At 37.4% G+C, this 23,855-nt stretch overlaps 2 protein-coding genes across 3 annotated transcripts; one reads left to right on the forward strand and one right to left on the reverse strand.

The window, feature by feature from the left end:
- The first annotated feature begins 261 nt into the window (after positions 1-261).
- Positions 262-2,532, forward strand: LOC149731682 (uncharacterized). Its single transcript, XM_089884607.1, has 4 exons — positions 262-930; positions 1,340-1,415; positions 1,917-2,079; positions 2,316-2,532. Exons 1-4 carry the CDS (start codon positions 621-623, stop codon positions 2,508-2,510), a joined length of 744 nt encoding a protein of 247 aa, XP_089740733.1. The 5' UTR covers positions 262-620; the 3' UTR covers positions 2,511-2,532.
- On the reverse strand, positions 1,455-23,052 carry LOC149731683 (mitogen-activated protein kinase kinase kinase 1-like). 2 transcript variants are annotated; one of them, XM_089884490.1, is made up of 29 exons: positions 22,560-23,052; positions 21,647-22,265; positions 21,202-21,323; positions 20,807-20,914; positions 20,543-20,599; positions 15,270-15,461; positions 14,774-14,887; positions 14,220-14,336; positions 13,628-13,773; positions 13,259-13,380; positions 12,879-13,033; positions 12,351-12,508; positions 12,065-12,191; positions 11,671-11,792; positions 11,416-11,507; positions 10,929-11,076; positions 10,557-10,680; positions 10,141-10,295; positions 9,403-9,799; positions 7,511-9,114; positions 7,263-7,335; positions 7,002-7,101; positions 6,578-6,843; positions 6,310-6,441; positions 5,872-6,034; positions 5,329-5,460; positions 4,975-5,117; positions 4,561-4,692; positions 1,455-4,323 (listed from the first exon to the last, which is right to left on the reverse strand). In XM_089884490.1, exons 1-29 carry the CDS (start codon positions 22,788-22,790, stop codon positions 4,177-4,179), a joined length of 6,198 nt encoding a protein of 2,065 aa, XP_089740616.1. In that variant the 5' UTR covers positions 22,791-23,052; the 3' UTR covers positions 1,455-4,176. The 2 variants fall into 2 exon arrangements, with proteins under 2 accessions (XP_089740616.1, XP_089740617.1); XM_089884491.1 differs by lacking the exon at positions 20,807-20,914.
- Between the last annotated feature and the right edge of the window lie 803 nt (positions 23,053-23,855).

Here is a 23,855-nt window from a genome sequence, read left to right on the forward strand (position 1 = left end):
TGTTACGAAAAAGTGTGTGGTCCGGGACGCTGCTCTAACGGCATGTCGCTACTGACCAGACCGATGTAGACTTAGTATCACATTTCAAAGTTGGTATAATAAAAAGATAAGAACATGCGGGACTCGTTCTTACTTGACACAATAACCAATTAACGCACCATCGGTTTTTGATCACTATACGCCCAACAAGAACTGCCGACCTTGTACAAATCGTAACTTTGCACTATAAAGCAAGAATAACTAACTTACCATTTTTTAATTTGTTTACTTTATGTTTCAACATAATATTTCGATTTAAATAACTTTTCGTTTAATAATTTTACTTATAAGATGTAGCATGTGTTATATCTCTGTCATTAAGCCTGTATACAGTCATATTACTGGAAATCTGTGACGTATTTTCACTGCCGTAAGCAAGTTTACAGCAACGAAATTTCCGAGATCGCCGCTTATCGTTATAGTAACCGTGAGAAAGTAAATTCATCGTAATTCCCATGCTGTATGTACTTCTAGATATTAAAGATTGAGACTTATACATGCACACGTATATATACCTGCGCATTAAACTGTTATAAAGTGCTCATGGAATTGGACGATTCTTGAAATAACAGTCAGGATTGATGGTATCATTCGTCTCTTACTATTTGAATAGGATACTATGTGTCATTTTAGGCAAAATATATATCTCACGAAATACAATTCATTTTAGGCTTGATTTTTGTTTGTTGCGTATCTCCTGGCACATGATCGGCAAAATGTTTAGACCATTTATAGCACTGGTGTTCCTTGCTCTATGTTTGTTACAAGTGGTTCGTTCAGACTCACTGCTGAGTTGCCAGGTTGTAACAGAAGGATTGGAAAGTGAAACACAAAACCAATGCAACTGTACATTTGTTCGAAGCTTAATTCAACAAGCCATTAATAATGCAAGTAAGTAAATTATCCCTAGATTTTTCTGAAAGTGTTTTGCGGTTAGCAATTGTGGTTAAGTGTCTCGAGGAAGAACACAAGCGCCTATACTGGTAGCAGCGACGATCCTTGAACCCATAACCTCGGAGTCAGAAGCGCTAACTGTACTGTGTCAGCACGCGCCGGTATAGTTTGTGTCTATATAAGTTGTTGCCTAAACGTTTCCTATCCAACAAAACAATAGAAGTAGGGTAATGAGAGTAAAATAAAAAAGCGCGGATTTTGTAACCCCAATTTATAAGAGGTTGGGGTAAGATGGGGACATTGTTGCTAATTGTTAAAAACAAGATTATAGGTAATATGAAATATTATGTGCTAATGGTATGAATACAACCCCACAGTAATAAACCTATTGCCGACTGTTTTGCAGAGAAATGCAGTGGTGTGGTTTACGGGGGAAGATGTATTCGTTTCATTTACACAAGTGGTTACGGTGTGGGCGTCAAGTGATAAGACGTTAGCCCACAGTCCGACTCCATAACATGTCCAGGTTCAAAACTCAGTTTATTCAACAAAACAGTTCGGGTTACAACGACAAAACAACAACGACGTCACGATACTCTCCGGCCTCCAACTGGCTGGTCCAGGCTCACACTGCCTCGCTGTACAGTACAGGGCAGGGCTTATAAAGGAGATAACTCAAAGGCGAGAACTCCCAAGGCGAGAGGAAGCGTTATACACGAGAAAACATTATACACATTATACAGCAAGGCAAAGTCTCTCAGCACTGTCACAGGGCAAAGTCTCCCAGCATTGTATATAAAGAAGCATTGTTATACATGGGTTACAGGAAACAATCCAGGCGCATACACATTATGCCAGCTGGCCAGCTGTTAAAGTTACACAACGCCAAATTCAATCTTTATGCATTAAGTTAAATTTAGATAATTATATATATTAAATATTTGTGCTCGGAGCACCCTCAACCGCTACAACGGCATGTCGAGGCCTGATGCTAGGAACATGTGTGTTTACCATGGTGGAACATTGGTTGATATTGTGAACCAAGAAATGTACAACTTAATCTACAACTACGCTAAGGAGGCGTGGGATGCTTACATTGATCGGAACCCAAACTATGTGGAAATGTGGTTGGCTTCTACATACCAGGTGCCATTTCTCTCACGACAATTTGTTTTAGTAACATTATATTACGTTTAATTGAATGAATGTATCCGTCAAATGGCGGGCAACGACAGTGGTTATAACACGGGTGTTTTGTTTCAAACGCCTCGCCCCCTATTCCCACGGATCTATTTTCTGCCCTAGAAATCGCGTGCTCCCAGGAAATCTAATTAAAAATAACAATCATTGAATATAAAACAATAAGACAACTTGTATTTTAGAGTGGTACAGTTCGATCCTCAGTGACTGGTGAAGTTATTTACGCGAGATGGCATCCTACCTTCCCACAAACAGATAACCGGCATGCCATGGGACTCGTAGTTGCTACCAAAGCATCCCGTGGAAGCTTGCATGGAATGTTCAATTACTTTCCAAGCCATCCATACCTTGTACCTTTGTGCTCGTTCCCGATTTAAATAAAAATAAATGGACCAAATACTTACACCTCGTGCCAGTTTTCGAAGTAACACGTGCGTAACTTTGTTGGTGACAGTTTCTGACTGACAAGCTTCAAACTTTTTATCTCTGGTGTCCTGCCTAATACATGACAGTATCAATCGGAACAATGTATCCTACAGTATATACCTTTGATTTAGGTTTACTAATGGTTCTGATACGCCTGTTTAACGTCAACGGATTTATTACGAAAATTTCGGAATAGAAGTTCGATTTCATTTGCATGCTAGGGTTTTTAAGGAGGGGGGGGGGGGGGGTGCTGGAGCTCATATGGCAGCAAAACATAGATGTACAGCAAGAAGCAAAAAACTAAAGATTGAAAAGATGGTATGATGCGAATATATGATGATCACTTGTACAGCGTGATTATTCTACGCACATGCACGACATAACATAGCATTGTACCTTTCCTGTGTTGGGCAAATAACATTCTTTTCGGAGGACTTTCAAAAAGTCTAACATTCCAAGAAAACATTCTCCATCATACAAGAAACCGCAAACCTTCTGACGAAAGGCATGAAAAGAAATCCATCGTAAAGCAGCAACAACATATAAGCAGGACAACCATAGCAGGGATCAAAATAAAGTTCAGCATGGTAAAGTCGGAACTTATGAAGTCTGTATATGAAGTTACAAAAATATCTTCTCGTTAAAACGACACAGTTTCCACCCAGGTTGTTGCAACAGTGACTCGGTAAAAAAGTAAAATCAAGCGTGGTCCATTTAAGTGTAGATCAAGTTTGGTCTGATATGTTGTAGAAAGTTGGCAAGACAGAATGTTTGTTGGCGGTATGGGGCAAAAAAGTGACGTGTATATGAATTCGAATGTGAATCATATATATATGAAATAAGACAGCAATTTACAAACAAAGCACAGATAATAGCACAGGGTACAACATCGGCAGTGGTGTAGTTGGTACTTATGATCAGAAGAGAAGCTTTGTGGAAAAATCAACCAAAAAAATTGTCCATTCATGTTGGAACAGCATCAGAAATCACCAGCATTAAGCAATAGGCTTGGAATAAAGGGACATAATAGTGCAAAGAATGTAGAACCAGCGGTTCAAGGTTTGGCCTCGTTTGATTCAATAAAACAAGAGCTAAAAGCAAGCACAGCATGTAAATTAGCACAGAGTATATGAAACAACGACTAAAAGCAATTGGAATACTTAAGATGAGACAACAAACTTTGTTGGAATGAATGTAAAAGTGTGTAGGTGTAAATGTGTGGCAGGAGTGACAGTGTGTGTCTTGTGTAGTGTGGGGTAAAATATAAAAATGTAAAACCTGTATGTCGTGGTAGGGTGGGGTAGTGTGGGAACAGAAAGAAAGAAATTGTGAAAGTTAGAAGGGAGGTAGTATGGAGGAATTGATGTTGAAGATCTAACTTTGATCCCAGATCCCTGGATGTTGGAAGAAAAGACATCAAACATCAAGTAATTATCATTAAAAAGGAAAAATCTTTTAGAATTAGATTTTTTTCAGATTAAAAAAAATCTTCTGGTTTAAAAGACAGTCTTCTGAAATCTAAAATCTTTTGGGATAAAAAGAAGTTTCAACATCGGAAAAGAAATAAAAAAAAGAGAAAAAATTGTTGGAGGAGAAAATCTTCCAGGATAGTTTAGATCACCATCTGATGAAGACCGGATGTTTAAGAAGTTGCATCGCGGTTGGTCGATCACGAGGGTTGGCTTGTAAACATCTACGACATAAATCCTTCATGGCTGGTGAGAGGTGGTCGGGTATCGGGGGTACGGTGGGTGATGAAGCAATCTGTCGGGGGGAATTAAAAGTATATTTATAATTGTATAATATAAATGTATAATGTATAAGGAAAATATATAACTATTATGTGAGTGATAGAAATGAACAACAGGGATATTTTTGCCACAAATACAAACTTGCTCATTCAAAGCTGATAATTTCTAAGACCTAACTTAACCAATTGTCCCGCTACCATGCAACAGAGTCTCATGCTCCCTGTCAAGCTACCCAATAAACCCCACCCACCTTAAATATAAGTGCGAGATGGTTTGAATGCATGTCAGCTTCCCATGGTGGTTTACCCGATGCCATCTCAGTGATGACGCAACCACACCCCCACACATCGCAACTACGTCCGTATTGTTCACCTCGTAACACCTGTGATTGTGGTTGTGTGAATAATAGTCTAGTATCACTGTACCAGAGTAGTGATAGTTTCATATAACAAGAAAAAATTATATTTATTGTTAACATTTTTACACGCAGTCGTTATTGATGTAAACTTTTTCAGAGGCAGAAACTTTTAAAAAGCAAGTTAGGACCTGCCCATATACAATAGAATGTGCATATACAATGTTGGGGTAATGAGTCAACTCTGGCCTAAACCTCTGGTTCCGTAACAAGTACCTCACCCACATAGAGTATACACCACTCTCTTACCTCAGGTGCCATGAAAGCAATTGTACCAAGTAGTTGACCCTGGAATTCCCCGGCACCCGTACCCTTTGAGGCAAGACGAGCAGCCGCACCAAAGTCGCTCACCCGAAGCCTTTGACCCGTTGAATCAATCAGGAGGTTAGCACCTGGTTGGGTTTGTGTAAAGTTTAATTTGTGGGAAAATAAAGGTGTTTAGGCTGAGGTAATTTTAACATCGGAAATAAAATCAGTTTCACTAAAGGTTTTTTTGGCAAAGAAAAATGACAATTTCTAAACTCGTATGTGTCCTACAGGACACTGAATGAAATATGAAATATATGATGGTGTTTCACCATATGACAGACTAAAATTCCATACCTTTGATGTCCCTATGTATAAGAAACTGCTCATGTATATAAGATAGTCCACGTAGGAGTTGTAACGTGTAGTTCATGATAACTGCTTCATTGAAGGCCCCATAATGTGACAGAAGTGTGGATACTGAACCACCTGTGCGATAAAATATATAAAAATTCAATTATACATCAAAAATATAGGAAAAAATACATATAGTAATAATTTTGAAAAATTATGACTTATGCACGATAGCAAAGATCAGAATCGGAAAGGGTATTAGCAACAAAACGACAGTAGTTAAAAAGACGGTACGGGTAAAAAAAATACTCATAAATTTTAGTATCGAACACAGTATCTTTCTGTTACGATGCAAATGCATAACTACTCAGCCACAGCGCCAAAAAAACAAACTAAAAGAAAAACGGAAATATATAATAAATATGCTTGTACTAATAGAATTAGTAGCAGATCGACAGTCAATAAATCACTTAGCAGCAAAACGACAACCGATAAATGGGCTACAGGTAAAAACTAGTTTCAAATAAAATCAGCAACACTGGTTACCTGCACACCATTCAATAAAGATATTGTAAAGAGGGCCTTCCTTGGTAATCCCATGTAACCTTACAATATTGGGATGCGATAATCTTCTCATTAAGGAGATTTCCTCAGTTATTACGGCAAGGACTTGTCTTTCTTCAACAGCAGAACATCTTACATGGTTTACCTGGAAGTAAAGGGGTTATTTTAGGGGTGCAAAGGGTGATATGTCACCCAACTTTTTAAACAGGGGTAGCAGCAGATGTTTTACCATCCAGGTTTCAAGGCTAAACAGATTTTACCCGTTCTATACATATTACGCATTCACCACATTAATCAATGAGATTCCCTATGTTTGACAACCATGAGTGTAACTGTATTTTAAGGATATTACCTCAGATTTAGTTACAAAGTCAAGTAATTATTATTAATTAGTAGAAACTATTGCCAAACACAATATACCTGCTTCACAGCCATCAAGGTACCAGTGAACATATCCCTGGCTTGGTAACAAGCTGAGAACGCACCAAGTCCTATCTGTGCTCCTTTACACCATTGATTGTTCTCCTTGTATTCTTTCTGTATGTCTGTGCTCTGTAACATTGTAAATGGTTTTTAATATCTATCGGAATATAATTTGTTAGACTTGATTTTCATCAGTTATATATAACCCTACCTATAGTAAGTCCAAATATATGAAACCACATTAACGAACCCAACACCACTTTACCTCATCTTGCACTCGAACAATATCTGGTTCTTCCTCTGTATAACTAAGGTGTGGAACCATGGGTAGTGCATCTTGTATGTAACTAACTGCGAGTGTGTGCGCGAATAGTTTGTCCTCTTCCTCCTCTATCTGCATCTGGCATGAACATTGCATGGCAAGGTCAGCTTCGTAGCTTTCGAGGGCGTCGCCCTCAGTTGGCGGGTGATTGGTGGAGGAGGTGGGCGTGTTCAATTGGTCAGCAGGGGTGGTGGTTGGGGTTGCAACACCTGGGACGAATGTATGGATGCTTTATGTCAAACGTTATCACAAGGGTTCAACACCTCGTTTCTGCTTACGAGTTACCATGTATGAAACTAATATATATAAAGTTATAAACAGAAAAATATAAACAACCTTATAACCCAAAACAGTACAATATACCAACCTATTTCTGACTTGAATGTAACCGGTGTTTTCTCCGCTTGTGAATGATCAGACTCAGCAAGTAGATCTTCCACACTTGAACTCAATTGAGACTTATGTTTCTAAAACATACAATATGGTTAACACTTACCATGTCTATTTATTTTTTAGAATACAATCGTTAAAACACGTTACTGTGAAAACTTTAGAAATAGTGACCGGATAAAAGCGTGGTGGCTAAACCCACACACATCATGTTTAGTTGCTACAAATACATGCTTACCTTATGCTTGCTATGTGTTTTCCTCGGTTGCAAACGTGTTGGTCGCGTTGGAAGTTTTCTCACAGGATTTCTTCTGTTAAATATACTTTTGTTTAACTATAGAAGCAATTTTGTTGCAATGGTGTTTCATGGGGTAAATACCTTTTCACATATCAATATAAAATTTTGAGCTATATTAGTATTTAAGAAATTGTTACAGTATACAAGTAATACAGATTTGCATTCGTACATCTCAAGTTCTAACTTACCTCCTTATACTTGTGTATGAATCACTAGTTGACCAAGTTATATCGGATGCTGTTGATGTTTCATCTATTCCTTCCTCTTCATCATGTATTGAGTGAACCTCCAGTGTAGAGTGGAGGAGAGCAGCAGCGGGAGCAGAAGGGCATCTGTTTACGAGTGATGCGGAGGTGCTAGGGATGTCTTCTTCCATGGAGCGTGTCGCCATCGGGCTGTCGGGATCATTGATGTAGTGATCCGAGTCCTCCGGATGCGGGGTTCGATGCCTACGAGATTGCTGGTGGTAGTGTAACAGAGCTCTTGGCTTGCGACTACTGCCTGCTGTAGGTTTGCGGAGTTGTTTGGGTCGCACAGGTCTCTTGATGGATGGCCCACTTGAATCTTCACCTGATGCCATGTCATCTTTTTTACGTTGGGTATTCTTTCCATAAATTTCCTCAGGGGAAGTTTCGCTCTCAGGAGATGTGAGGTGTTGGATGTTGGAGGATTTAGATGACATGATACCGATGCTGCCTTTATATGAAGAGTCAGTGCCCACACCGCTATCTGTGGTTGCTCCAAAGCCATCTGATACACCAGAGCTTGCTGAGAGCATTCGGTTGGGTGGTGTAGGTACAAGGGGTATGCTGCTGTTCTTAAGTATCCCCCTTGTTGGTATCCTGCTTGAATTACTTTGGTTTGCTCCCACAAACGGTGACAGTTGAGCTACATCACTTTGGCTTACATCCTCATCCAAAGTCTTGGAGAGCAAAGTTGATTTCTTGGCAAATGTTGAAGCAGAGTTGGCACCATATCTTAAACTCTCCCTATACCTTTCCACAGTACCACGCCTCTCTATAGCTGCTTTCAATGCTAAAGGTCGACTGTGAGCCAAAGGTTCCTCATTCTGTTTAGTTTTAGGAGCCGGTTTCACTGAATCTTCCTTTAATACATCAGTTGGTGCTGAACTTGGAGATTTATCATTAGAATATTTACGAAACCCTCCAATAGGAGCAGAGTCAAGTTTTTTAGATTTTTCACCCCTGTTAGCGACAGCTAATCTGTTCTGTTTGCGATTAATATTATCAGCAAGCTCCCTGACGCTTAACCTTCTCTCAGAAGCTCTTCTAAAGTCCTCGCAGCAGGATGTAGATGACGTAGAAGACTCCCTACTGCTGCTACGATCCCGGGATGCGTTGGGAGCAAAAGATGACCCAAAGTCACTTGTGTGTCTCGTAGAAGCAAACTTGGACGATGTCGCCCCAGCCTCCCTAAAAGCGGAGGACTCTGATTTCAATCGAAGCAAAGAAGGACGAACAGGTTGGTCTACAGGGGTTGGATTATCCAATGAAGACAGTGGGGTAACTGGTTCAGATTTACTGCATGGCTTGCCTTGTAATGCAACACTTTCTTTTTCACCCTCTAAATCGGCCACTGCGAATCCAGATTCATGGAATTGATAGTCAAGCGTCATGTCGCAGTTTATAGCTGTATGTACTGTTGTGTCGCTTGATATTAATTGTTCAGTTGTGTTCTCACTGGTAGGGGCAGGGGAGGAGAGGTGAAAGTCAGTTGGTTGTTGTTCGTTTGTTCCAGGGCTTATGCATCTTATAGGGCGAAACAAGGAAACCTGGTGTATAGTCAAAAATATAAATCTATAGAACACGCAAACTGTAATAATTTAAAACATTATATTCTATATTATGATAAGGTATTTTGGCAAAGCATGGGGGAAGAAAGATTTGTTTCATATTTCTCTCACTTAAGGACTACAGTGCATTTTGTTATGTGGCCAATATATACACAACTTTTGCTTTTAACTTATTGTTAGGTCTCTGGTATTGAACCCGCCTATTTTTATTCCCCAACTATAAAATACTTGCGCTAAAATATAGAAAACTTTTAAATGAACACCAACCTCAATGGCAGCTTCAAGGTTTGCTGTGTTGACTGAAGAAGGGGGCGGGGTAGGGGGGTGTGTCACTGTGCAGGGGCTAGGGGGGTGATGGTGGGTGCCCTGGGTGATTGCGTTGGGGTGACAGGGGGGTATCCAAGAGGTCCCGGCCGCATCAGGGTTCGAAAAATCAGGGTAAACTGGTCGGAAAGAGTTGCTTTCATAGCTATGGCTGTGTAGGTTGTTTATCTGGCTGTGTTGGTCCGTAGACCACTGGTTGATGGATGGGTAGCCTCGTATGGGTTGTGGGTTAAGTCGGGGTTGGAATGGGGGTTGAAAGGGTGGGGGTTGGGGTGAATGGATGTCAAGTACGTCACCATCCCAGTAACTATCATCACTGTGGGAGTGAGGAAGCTCATTTCTGTGGATGGAGTTGTAATGGATAAGAATATTGCAAATGACTTGTATAAAATATAAGGATTTGCCGAGCTTCAAGTCTAAGCTCAAATGCTTTTTCTATCCTATTCTAATAGAATAGACCCCATATGCTTTTTACTGAGCATAACTCAGCTTGCTAAAAAAATCTTTAGCCAAGTTTGTTATGATTTTAATTAGCAGCGTTTTTCGACTAAACAGGAACTCATTCTCGTACTCAAACACTTTTCTCCATGGGAGGTTATAGCAAACAGCTGGGTGCTTGGAGAATTCGAGCGTTTACGACTTTGGCACAACCCTAATAAAAATATGAGCCTGCTTGTTCACCTGTCTTCATTAAACCTGTGGTTAGAACGATCTGACGCAGCTTTATAAGCGTGGATTTTCCTTCGTAGCCTATGTGTGGTTTCTGTCGGCATTTCATCCAACATTTTCTCAAGGTGGTTGGCAACCTCTGTACCATTAACTCCCAAGCAGTATGCCTGTATGGTGAATATATGACTAAGTAAAATATAAAATTGGAATCTGTGTTATTATAGTGAGTAAGCTGAATTCTCCATTGTATTAGGGTACAAATATTTAAATCATTTTTATATATCATGTTTATTATCGGTAAAAATAAAAATAAAAATTTTAAATCATAGCTTTTATACTGATAACTAAAAATGAAAGCCTGAAATGAAAGCAGGTGAATGTTTTTTTTTAATTTTATTAGTGAAAAAGTTCTTATGTAATAACCCCACCTGTAAAAACACCCTCCTGGCCATCTTACACACTCTAGGTTGGGATGTGTTGTTCATACACGACACAGCGAACCTGGCAACACACAGTAAAGCTTGGGCTTCGGTTGAATCCATGCCTTCCTCCCTGTGTGGATGGGTGGGGAATGGAGGTTAACAAAATTATAAAATAAGTCCAAAACAGTTTTGAGTTGAAAGTTATCAAAATTAAAACATTTTTTATGCAACATGCCAACATCTAGTAGATATTTTACCATTTTTAAGAATCATCAAGTTGGGTAAGATGGTTCTAGTTTTTAAACCAAAACACTTGAAATGCAATGTTGGTATTAAACTCATCTAAAATTAACCACACAAATCCCAACAACTACAAACCTGATAGACAATTCTGACTTAAACTCCCTACACAGCTCTCCCAATGCATTCAACCTTCCCAGCATCCATTGCCACGATGAAGTGTCGGGACTTCCTCCAAAGTCAAGGAAGGATAGAAGGAACCCAACACTACCAACACCCAGGGATTCTGTATTGAATATATTTATATAAAGATATACATCTAACATCTATATAAACATATATAGTCATATAAATATAACACCCAGGAACCTGATACAGTGTTTTAAATACAATAAATTTAGTACATTTAAATAAAAATGCATTTGATTCAACATGATACTTTTATATACAAAGGCACACAATAAAAACCAAATAAATTCATATGTGTATATATGTGTTTCTACACAAACCAATTAAATGCAGTATATATATATAAAACCACAGCATATAAATATATAAATGAAATGCATATATATAAAACTAAATGAAATAACACAATACAAAGCAATTAAAATAAATCTCTCACCCCCCGAAACCATCTCCTTCCCAACAGCAAGCTCACCAGATTGTCCGCGACAAAGTTCCATAACCGTGCTCACTGATAACTGGACATTGCGCCTGTGACATAAAATTGTTAGGTTTATATTTGAATAGGAGACTGATGATGCCATATATGGCAAAAAATATAACTTTAATGTAATTGTTACACGGCACAGTTTCAATATTACAGTAAATATTTATGTAATAAGCTGCTATAGCTGTAAGTGTAAAATTTTGTCACCTATTTGAGTCTGCACATTTAAACAGGATAGTTTCAATCACAGGCGCAAGTAGCCGTTGGAATGCAGTCACATCATTGTTGGTTCGACATTGTGTATACGCCATCATTGCCCTTAAGGTGCGCTGTGTGTATGAAGGCATGAGTTAGTGTTACATGTTAAATTGAATCAACAAACTGTGCATATTTTCAAAAATATTCTATATGGGTGGGGTTATTTACCCAAGCACACCAGATGACCTGATATATTAAGATTAATACACAATGCATAAATATTCATATTTACCAGTGGATAAAGGGAGTAACCCATTGGGTAATGGGTCAACTCTGACCTTATGTTCAAGTCCCATTGCTTTAGCACCTCACTCATATAGAATACATAAGTATGGATAGTTACCAGTGCAGTAATGTAGACTCTATACTCCGGATCTGAACACACCATAGCAAGTATTGCACAACAAGATGCAAGATAAGCATTAGACGATAAACTTGATGAGGTTCCCCCCACAGCTCCACGCATTGAACTGGAATCGAGATAAAACCAGTATTTACAGGTTCTTAAAAAGTTACACAAATCTTCTATACCATAATAGCCTTTTTATTAGTTTTTTTTACAAAATTTGATATGTTATGGTTGGTTGCATAGTATGGTTTGATGGAAAAATTTAAACAGCACCAAATACCTGTCAGAATCATCAGAGGTTCTGTCATCATTGGTATCCGACATTTGGCTGTTCGTAAGCAGAGCACCCGTTATATCGTGAGATAAACGACGTAATGCATTCTCCCTAACATTAGGGTGGGTGGAGAATAAACAGGACACCATTTCCCAACCAAACGCCTGGAACAATAACAGCATAAAGTTAAGTTATAATCGATTAGCTTGTTCGGTAATTATCAGTGGTTAGTCGCCTCTGGACCAGGGAATAGGGTTCAATGCTGCTACCATTGTGGGCATGTGTGTGCTTAGGCAAGACAAATATTGGCAATTGCTCCAACCCAGTGGTCACTAATGGGACGTCCAAAACACATTAAAACCAATCACCCACAAAGTTACGTAAGTAGTAACTCGTAAGCAAACATGAGATGAATGAAACAGAACACCGGTGCTACAGCGGCACACAAAAATAAAAAAATTGCTGCGAATAATAACAACACACACTCTAGGTAATGCCTAAGAGCTCATGTTATAAATCATATGCATTAACTACCTGGGTCCATGTATCAGCAAGATCTGTATATTCATGAGGTATTTCCACCATCAGTGGTCGTATACCAGTTCCTCCTGGTGTGTCTGCTGGCTTCCATACAATACGACACAACGGGCATTTTAAAGATCCACCATTTCTCCTACACTCCTCTGCCCCTGTGTGGAAGTATGCAAATATTATATATTTAGATGCAAAATGGTAAAACAATTCTTGCTTAATTTTAAAATTTTTTTTGCACCATAGTGATGGTAAGGAAGTAATTTAGCCTCACATGCAAACAATTTAGTTTATAAAATCATGATTACAATCTTACATTATTGACACTCTATATATAGATATGTGTGTATGTAGATACATTCTTTAGTTGGATATATACTTACATATATTGACACAGTGAGTATGTAGTTTGTTCCTACACCCCACCTCACACACAGTAACAGATTCACCATCCACCATCTGTAGAAGACATATCGGACAATTCTCTTCCTCACCTTTTGATGAACTGAAACAAAAACACAACTGTATAAATGAATGTAATTTATTTATCCTTGCATGGTGGGGCAGCGACAGTCGTTGTAACACAGGTGTTTTGTTCCATACACCTCGTGCCCGCTTATGAGTTACCACATAATTTTGGGAAGATGTTTTGGTATTCTTTCACGATATTGCTCCTTTTAAATAAAAATGGTTATTATTTATATAATTTGTTTAATATTGTACAAATAGTAAAATATTGCACAAACACTAACCATTGATCATCGCTATTACTTGAAGTATCTGCATGTTTATCCGTTCCACTAGCAAGATGTGAAACTAATCGTTGAACACGAGATTTCTTCTTGGGGGAGATTCGAGAGTTACAACGCTCGTGGTAGCTCTTGAACAATGTCTCAACCTGGATGGTTAGAAAGGTATGCTATTATGTATGACTGAGGTCCTGTGAGGCATGTATTAGGATATAGAATTTAGGCAAGAAAAGGCCCATTAATCTTTTCCCAAAAAGAACAAAAATATCAAAAAAGATAAGACTAAACAAAATTTGAACAAAACATCTGTTTCTGAATGAGAGTGGTTGCTTTGATTTATTTTAGAAAAGTTCATCAAAGGATAAATTTAATTAAAAGCCTGTTGGGAAAACTAAAAGAATTAAACACAGCTGTTATCTGAATAACTCATACACCAGACCAGGTGCAATCAAAAAACAGATTTTCCAATAACTTGCGTGGGTTGTAACTTTACAAGGTTTATAAAGACAAAGTGCCAACAATACCAATGTAAATAAGATTTCACTTTAATGATGGAATTGTAAAGTTTTATAGTAGGATTGTCAAATGTTATTACCTCGTAATTTTTCAAAGTTTTTCTCCACAGTAACGTACTGGTTGGTTCAAGTTGAAAAACCCTCAACATAACAAAAAGAACGTGGATGCAGAACAAACCACGACCGCAGTTGCATGACTGTAATATACAATGAATGACTAGGATTTCTACTTATTATAAATGTGGTTATATCTAAATAAGAGACTGACTGCACCATATGGGCAAATATACAACCTTTATTACTCAATTTTTTTTCTGTTCTGATTTAGGTAGCACCAGTTTCTATTATAAATGTATGTGCTTGGACAAGACACAGTTGCCTGACTGTTAAGACACAAGAAATGTTATGAATGTATTATAATATGTATGTTGTTGCTGTCAGGTGTATTAAAAGTGGGATATATTATAAGAGCAGAGTTCAGAAGACATTTAACAGAGCAGAAAACCCTGATGATGCATCGCCAAGTGGAGACGAAACATTGTTCCTTCACAAAACAAATAAATAAACTATATATATATATATATATAAATATCAAAATAGATGAAATTATTATAAACAGAACAAACTATTTTACCTGGGGACCAATAATGACCAGGTATTTATGTTCAGGGGAATCCCCTCCGATACGGAAAGAGTTCGGACCATTTTGTTGCAGAAGGTAGAGACGAGCTTTGAGTACTCGATTCACCTGGAATGAAGTATTGCTTATAAAGATGTGAGGTGCTGGTGTTAAATGAAACTGCTAATATGCAATGCAGAAAATGTACACTGCTTGTTTGTGATATACAAACGATAAATCTTGCTTGTAAAGATGTATGTAGTATAATGACCAGAAGGAGTGAATGACAATCATATGCTTTTTTGAGAACATGGCACTTTTGTTTATTAAATGTAAAAGTTTTTACACATCCATACATAAAAAGCCTGGGTGTTGGGGAAATGGGACAACTCTGGCCTATATTGCTGGTTCCCAAAAGAAGGACATTACCCGCATAGAATATAATACCCAACCTTTATTATTGATTTCCAATAAATTTCTTTTACAAACGGACACAACATTTTACTTTTACCTTTTTAGCTGTGGCCTCAGGACTATAAGGAGATACCCCATCAGTGTTGGGGGATGGGGGCCTTCGATTGGGTGAGGGGTTACGACCCTTAGGTGAGGGGTTACGACCCTTAGGTGAGGGGTTACGACCCTTAATAAGCCCCCTGCTTGTGGGACTTGGGACGCGCTTCGAAAATGGGCTGGTTCTTCCAACCTGGATAAAAAAATTTAAGTTAATTTAATTAAAAACAATTCTGTTAACTAATTATTTTATAATATTAGAACTACCCACATACTTTTTATAGTATAAGCTGAAAACTGTATAAATATATTTTATAGTGCAGTATTAACTATATATACATGTTTTATATAAATATATATGCATTTATATAAATTTGGGCTGATTAAGCATAAATAACGAATTCAGCAGTAATTACCACATGACACTGTGTGTAAAACTTTATATTATGTGTGTTGTTGATCAATATTCGATATTATAAAAAATTTCTTGAGTAGCTGAAAATAGCAAGCGAAGCATATTCGATAATTGCTGTTTACGCTTGGTGTGGATAGCCACAGGTGTTATTATTGGAGTAATATGGCTGACTAACTGGTGATTTGACATGGGTAAGTGACTTGGAAATATGGTGAAGTGATGAAATAGAATTACTGGCAGATTTCAATGCAATTATATAAAGACATTTTAAACAAAAAATCCCGTTTTCCAAAATTAAGTTTCGTTTAAATTACAACAAATGTTTATGTACTTGAAGTAATTTATGTTTTATTAAAAATAAAAGTTAATTCAAGAGGAAAATGGACAGTGGTGTAATTATAATGTAATTTGGTGGAAAAGTAGGTAATCGTGCCTGAAAATTAAATTAACACACAGTATAAAGTTCATAGTCATTACATTGTAGTGGACTTTATAAACAATGTAACAACAAAACAATATATATATATATATACAATACAGACCACACATTTAAACTATGCCATAAAATTTTCACTAATTAACAAACCAAGACGTTGGGGTTAAAATGGAAAAGTATAATTAGTTTATTAAAATATAATCCACAGAAACAGACGCTGAGTTTGCCATTAAATATTTCCTAATTTGGTTTGCCAAACTAAATATATATTTAATACAACTTCAGAAGTTTTGTTTAGCTCTTCCAATATAGTAACAAGATCAGATTGGTTTAAACAACTAAGAGAAGAAAGTTACAAGTTAGCAGCATGACAGTCAGCATTGATAAGAACTACTTGAGTAAAAGTGTCTACTATTGTGTTCTATCATCAACACAGAGGCTTATGTGTTGTGCTATTAACAGATTAAAACGAGCTACCCTGTGTGTCGGTAAGTAAGATATATATCTGCCCTGTATAAGGCCGGGTAAGAATGAATCCGTTTACTATGAATAATTAAACAAGTAATACGTTGCGCAATAGCACAATGTTACATGCAAGGTAGAGCGAGATTAAAACATTCCTTCTCTAGAGATTGATGGTGCTAATGTGTTATAAGGAACCATACACACGCAACTATGTTATATAAACCAAAGTAGACTCTCTGTTAAATAAAATGCAGAAGGGATCTCCTTGAGTTTACGGTCGTAAATCAAGTTTACGCGTACACACACATAGTGTAGAAAGCCGCAAACGAATCCTATATATAGACGATGGCGGCATCACACTACACTAGGTAAATGGTAAACCGAAACCGCTCAGCTCTATTTTAACAGCGGCGTTAAGTTTTGACGTGTTAGTTCAAATGGAGTATAAGGCCGTCCATGATATACGATAACTTCAAGATAAGAATTGCGCACACATGTTCACGCTCGATTGAATATGTCGCCTTTAGTGCAACGAAGCGAGCAATAGCTTTATTAATACAGCGTGCTTCGTCAGCTCAGTGGTCGTTCCACAAGAAGTGACGCGCTGAAGTGTTTACCACAAATTTCGTGCCTTCATATACGCGCGGTAAATAGTTGAAAGGCGATCGGTATTTATATAGATTGACATCTGTATGCGAGGAGACTATCCCGTTCCACCACATTTGAACTTAGCAACAAACACAGAGAAGCGTGCGTTATTATGCGTATATAAATACACGACACAATACATTATATATTTGATTACGATAGCAAAGATCATGTTATAAAATAACGAAAAGAAGGAAATTAAGAGCAAAACGAAGGTCGTTAAAACACGCTACGAATAAAGGTATTGGAAAATCCTTAGTAAAAAAGCGTGGCTATGGAACACAACATATGGTAAACTTACATTGTGTTGTTAAAATAATTGCAATTAAAAGAAAAATGTAAGCAAAGACAAGACTCGTACAACGGGGGAGTCAGTTTTAAACAAACTAAACCTACATTATTATCCGGCATAACAAGACATAGCATAGCTCGATAACGCAGGAAAGGGTTCAAGTTTCAAGATCAATTTCACCACATACGTATTCACATAACGTTGGCGACGACATCGCCTCAGTGGGGTGCGGAGAAAAAGGGAGTTGAACATCAAAGACACCGCTTCTACTTCAAAGCGAAGAAATCCATTTTATGTATTTTCGCAATTTTCGCTATGCGCCCACAAGACAAAACTAAACCCAACATATGTCGCGACCTACTTATACATAAACGAACGAGTTAGGTCTTATTGACTATTGACCCTTCAATTTGTGCACTACATTACTGGCCCTTGGAGGTATATCGGCGTTTTTGATCATGTTTTTATAACTTGACAAGGCAATGTTTACAATGCCCAACGGTGTAAAATACAATGATAGATACGACCCCATAGCGAGAGATATATTAGAACGACAGTTGAATAATCAAATGCGTCTGTAAAAGTAAACACCACAGACAAAACATAACACAACTTTTATCAACTCGAATAAGATAGAAAATATCATATAAATAAACAACAAAGAGAAGGGAATCAACAGCATAACGACACTCGTTAAAACACGATATTTTTAAAATGCGAAGACACATGTAAACATTCTAACCTGATAAAGTCTTGTCGAATAGCAGACGAAACGTGGGAAATACACTAATGTTTTATACCAGATGAGCCACTACAGATTAATTTAAATGTTAACATCATAATCTATGCAAACGCTCGTTACATCAGTAGTTCACTTCACACACAGGGTGCATTGTTCCGTATGTTTTCAACTTGGTGTGATATTTATCTCATAGTGAGTCATAGGGTCGGAAATGCTCTTTACTTGACTATGTATGATTTGTAACGTGTTTTAACAACTGTTGTTTCGCTGTAGATTGGCTTCTCTCCATTCATTAAATAACATGATCTTCGCTACCGTTTTCGAACAGAAAAATAAAAATTATGTTATGTTAGTAGGATGGGGAAAGATAGGACACCTTTAACACGTGATATCCAAATGTCCTGAACAGCTTTAAAACATTTTGCAACGGCCTATAGGAGTCCTGGAAATACGGTTTTATAATTCTTTAAATGTTCTTTGTTTACTATCAAATGCGACGAGAAAACAGAATGAAAAGGTGTCCCATCTTCCCCCACCCCACTATATGTTACGTGGCGGTGTGGGGGCGAGTGTTGTGCAAAGCGAGGAGCGACAGCAGCCGAGCGAGAAGGTGGCATTTAAACCAACGCCCGGGCAAAGGGTTGAATTCCACTCACTGTGGCTTAGTGGCGACAGGTTTCCTGCCATGCGACTTGAAAACAAAGGAAATGCCTCGCGCTGTGTAATGGGACGTTCGTTAAACCTTTATCTATGAATAATAAAGCAATGGACGCAAACCACTTTTCGGAATTAATGTCAATTTCCACAGGGCCCCTGCGCCAAGGGTTGTGGTTTATAATGATGATATTAAAACCTCTGCGGACGGAAATCGATGCAAAGATGTCCACCAGTATAATAAGGACGTGCCGATGGGGAAACGGCGGAGATAAAATTGATTTTTTTTTTAGAAATCACATTGCGTTTAATGCTAATACCTCTCTGCACGATCAGAGTCGCATAGTTTAAGTTTATGCAACACGGCCAACAAAGGCATGAAGCAAAGATGGTTGTCGAAATTGTTCAGCTAACTCGGTGGTTTTGTTGTCGGGCCAATGGAACAGGAACCTTAATATTTTACTCCACACAGCAAAGCGTCTCATTAGGTGTTTGCAAAACACAGTGTAACCACCAGTGCTACTATCTTTAAAGCTCAAACCACTAAGTTTATTTTCACTTGCACCATAACACAGCCACAATGGCGACACACATGCCAATTACCTCAAGTTCATGTTTCGAAAGATCGCAAGACAACAGGATAATTAACACTCGGTAATCTCTTATCAATTGATTAGCATGTATGGCTATGGTGGAATTAACCTTTTACCTTAATAATAATTGTGTCATGTTGTTCTTTTTATTGTAAAAAAATTCGGATATAAAGTAAAAGTGATTCCCCTATAGCATATCATACTATTGGGTTGTTTATTCTGTTATCTTTATCTTGTTATCTTAAAAATAAGAAAATACTTAAGTAATAACACAGATTTTTCTGTTTCCTTGACACCTCATGCCTGCTTACAAGTTACCAAATGTGAACTAACTTTGTGAATATTTGGTCTTCAGGACAATATTAATTTTTTATAATATATGGCTGACATTTTAGCCGGTAAATTAACCACATTGCTTGCATTTGTCAGTAAGAATTCATTCCCTAGGGGACAGTGAAACAAGATACACAATCTTAAAACTGAAAGATCACTGTTGGCAATCATAATGACTGTGTAACTGGATTCTGCTGACATGAGGGCTTACCATGGGGCTAGGGCCCATGGGAGACATCTAGTGCTACAAAAATTAATCCAATTATACTTAAATATGACCCAGATAAGTGCTGAGGGTAGGGAAGGTAACTGTATAGTTATGTGGATAAACACAAGCAATTGTTGTTTTCATGATCAAGGGTTACGAAACACACAACACCCAAAAATCAAGTCCAACGCATAGTGTTTTCAGAAGATATATACTTCACTTAAAATTGCATCATCAGTCTCGTACTCGAATAGATTCTATGACTGATACACATACCAACTATCACAAAAAACGAAAAAAAGTAGATCTAAAATCCTGGCTAGATTAATTTTGTCTAACATGTGTAGTATCAACTTGTCTTTGCTAAAATTACATCACCACTTTATAATGCATACATATATTAACATCAGAGTATTATAATAATTAAATAACATTAAAGTATTATAAATTAATAGCAGCAACCATAAGTAAGTTAAAGTTGTACTTACAGGTATAGGAGAACTTCTACGTCTTGGTGTCCTAGGGGAGCCGGGTCTACTAGAACCCTGGAATATATTTAGAGATTAAAATAATGAGAATAGGAAAAAAATATATATAAACTGTATTTAACTTAGAAGAAACGGTTGCACCACACAGCACATGTATATGCAGAATAAATAATGCAAAATTATACAGGCCTATGGTGACCCATTACTTAAAAATGCATTAAATCGTAAAATTCTTAATAAGAAAAAAAATAAGAAAACAGAAACCTTATGCAAACTGTGTGGCACAGAGGAATCTGTTTCTTTTTTAATCCCAATTGCAGCCACTCCACTTTCAATCTCCCCGTTATTGTTGATTGGGAATCTCTTGGCAATCTATGTTGATATGTCGAGATAGATATTTAACATTATGTGAATAATAACTTTGCAGAACCAAAGTTGAACCTCTATATTTTTATTGTTGAACCTCTATATTTTTATTCAATACAATAAGACAGTCTTGTCTATACAGCACGACCAAAGTATATTGCACATTAAATAACGAAGTTCCATATGTTTCACAACTTTGAGTGTAACTTCATTTAAATAAAGTCATCCCAGATTTGTTTAAAAACATCTAACCACATTAATTAACCTAGAAAAAAGCTTTATAGAGGGCTTACCACTGGTCCTTTCTGTCGTATCTTGTTCAATATGTTTTCGTTGACAACATTAGAGCCATTATTGGTTGCCACAGTTGTTGAGTGGTATGGCATGTTACTGTTGTTATTTGTGGATTGAGAATCTGAGTTTAAAATAAAATATATATACTTTTTACTAATTCAAGTACACTGGTATAAGGTTTTTATTTGTGAATACTGAACAGATAGTAAGACGTACCATACTATTTTGATTCATTTTCTTTATTAAGAATATGGTAATCTGAACACAAATGCAGGTTTTTAATAAATCTCCCACTTTTTATTTTAAAAAGAGTACCAAAATTATATTATGCTTAGCTTGGTAACAACAGAATAAAGAGATTCTATTTTTAAAAGGATAAGTAGATATATGCTATAGAAGTTACAAGTTTCCCTAGTTTGTTTAATATGATTAATTTACACTTACCAGTATAATTGCCGGCGTTATTTTGATTTTCCTTCTTAGAAGTTCGCGTTTGTGCACCAGATGCATTGTGGCGATAATGCTGACGTAACTTCTCCCTTATATTTGCACTGTTCGTTGCTGCTGGGTTGGTAAGCACATTTGCAGTGGGTGGGGGATGGTGGGTTAATACTGGCTTGCTGGGCATTTTAGTAGCGGGGTCTGCTTTATCCCTTGCAGATTTAGAAGCTGCAGATTTAGCTGTAGCTTCATTAGGCTGTGGGTCAGCATTTGGACGATCCATTTGCCGAGTAAGGACATTGTCCAACACTTTCCTAGCAGAGGAGGACATCTGCATTTGCATTGCTCTTGAAATTGCTCGACCCTGCCGTACAGGAACACCTTTCTTACGGTCTAACGACGCTGTAGCTTTAGAGGGGGAAGATGGTACAGATGACGTCTTATCCACTTCATTGGCTGGGACTTCTGAAGTGTTATGTGGTTTAGTTGAAGCAGTAGCTTTCCCGGCAGTTGTGTTCTGGAATCTAGAGAATCCATATGACCCATCCTTATACTGGGTAGGGCTTAGAACTTTACTTGATTCCATTGCACGAGATTTGCTCTTCAAACTGGATGTGTTGAACTGCAGAAGGAAGTATTAGTGTGTAAGAAAAGTCATTAATAGTAGGCTTAAGCATATGCAGTAACGTAAACTTGGTAAACTTCTAGGCGTTGTAACTATTGTCATTTTTTTTTCTAAAAATATTTTGTTGGCAAACCTGGTGTGGCGTAAGCCTCCCATGTAATTTTCTGCAATGCTTATTGGTAAACATTACAAAACCAGTAAGTTAGATATTTCATTTTAAAAAGTTTGGAGCAAATAGAAACAAGATATATATATATATATTATAGCATTAACTAAGTTGGAACCACTTACTGCAGATGTATTTCCTGCCGTCTTTTCAACCTCAGGGGACGTCAATGGGGAAACATTATCCGCTTTCTGCCGATCCAATGTCGCAGCTCTTTGTGGGTTCGGTAAAGTCCGCCGACCGATTCTTCTGTTGAACTGTCGCTTCATGTTTTCCAGTCGGCTGTTATGCGCCTTACGTGCTTGTTCTTCAGCTTCTGCGGACAACACGCCACTCTGCATGGTGGTGTGACTCATACTGCTAGATCTTTAGTGATTTAAACAACTTGTAAAGAACCACTGTCACATAAATCCCATTGTTTTTCAGGTTGATTCCAGACTGCAATTTTATCTTGTCCAAATACTCATTTGGTTTTGACTTAACAACTTAAGCAGTTATCATTGGCGTGGATAATTATGAGGTCAGTACAGAAGAAAAATTAAACATTCCATTATTAAAACATATGCGGTCAATCAGACCAACTGCAAGACCTTAAATAAAAAAGTATATATATATAATAAATACGAGGTCAAGTTAACTGTTTAATAATTATAAAATATCCAAGACCTAACTAAAAATCGAAATTAAATTTTAACATAGCTTTAGCTTATTAAAGACATACAGAGATATTCCTAACATACCTTTATTATAACAATATACGATGACATGCTCCCTGCCCGAAAGCTGAATTTCTTAACTAGCTTTAACGGTATAGTGTCATAACACGAGACTGATTCACGGCACTTCTGTATGAATAATCGGCAATTGTAATGAATAAGAAAAACCCTTTTACCTTTTAGCGGGGAGGGCGCTATTTTCGCTGTATATTTCTGTGTGGTGGTTTTATGTTATATTTGTATTCTATGGCCGTACTGGTTCTTTTAGAAATTGTACTTACGTACAAACTTATTTTAAAAAAGACTCCTTACAAATTGTATAGTGTTGTTTGGTGTCACAGTGGTTGGAGCGCTTGCCTCTAGGACCAAAAGATTGTATTTAAGGCTCGACGCTGCTACTGTTGTGGGTGTAGCCACAGAAATAAAAAAGAGTAGAACGCGCAACTTCCCAAAACCGTGATATATTCTTTCTTCTATTCACGTGACCGCCAACTCCGTCCCGATTTCGCTTGGACTCCATTGTAAAAGACAGACGCAAAGTATTTTTGGGAGGTTTTAGCTGTTTCTTTTAAAAACTACACCAACTATTCAAGTTTATTAGGCAAGTTTAGTTATTTGGTAGGTTAACGCTTACTGTTTACCACTTCTTTGAGAAATTTAATATTTAATAAATTTAATTAAAAATTTTAAACAAACGGTTTGTTT

Source organism: Ciona robusta, chromosome 9 (assembly GCF_009617815.1).
Source record: "Ciona robusta chromosome 9, ASM961781v2".
Taxonomy (NCBI): domain Eukaryota; kingdom Metazoa; phylum Chordata; class Ascidiacea; order Phlebobranchia; family Cionidae; genus Ciona; species Ciona robusta.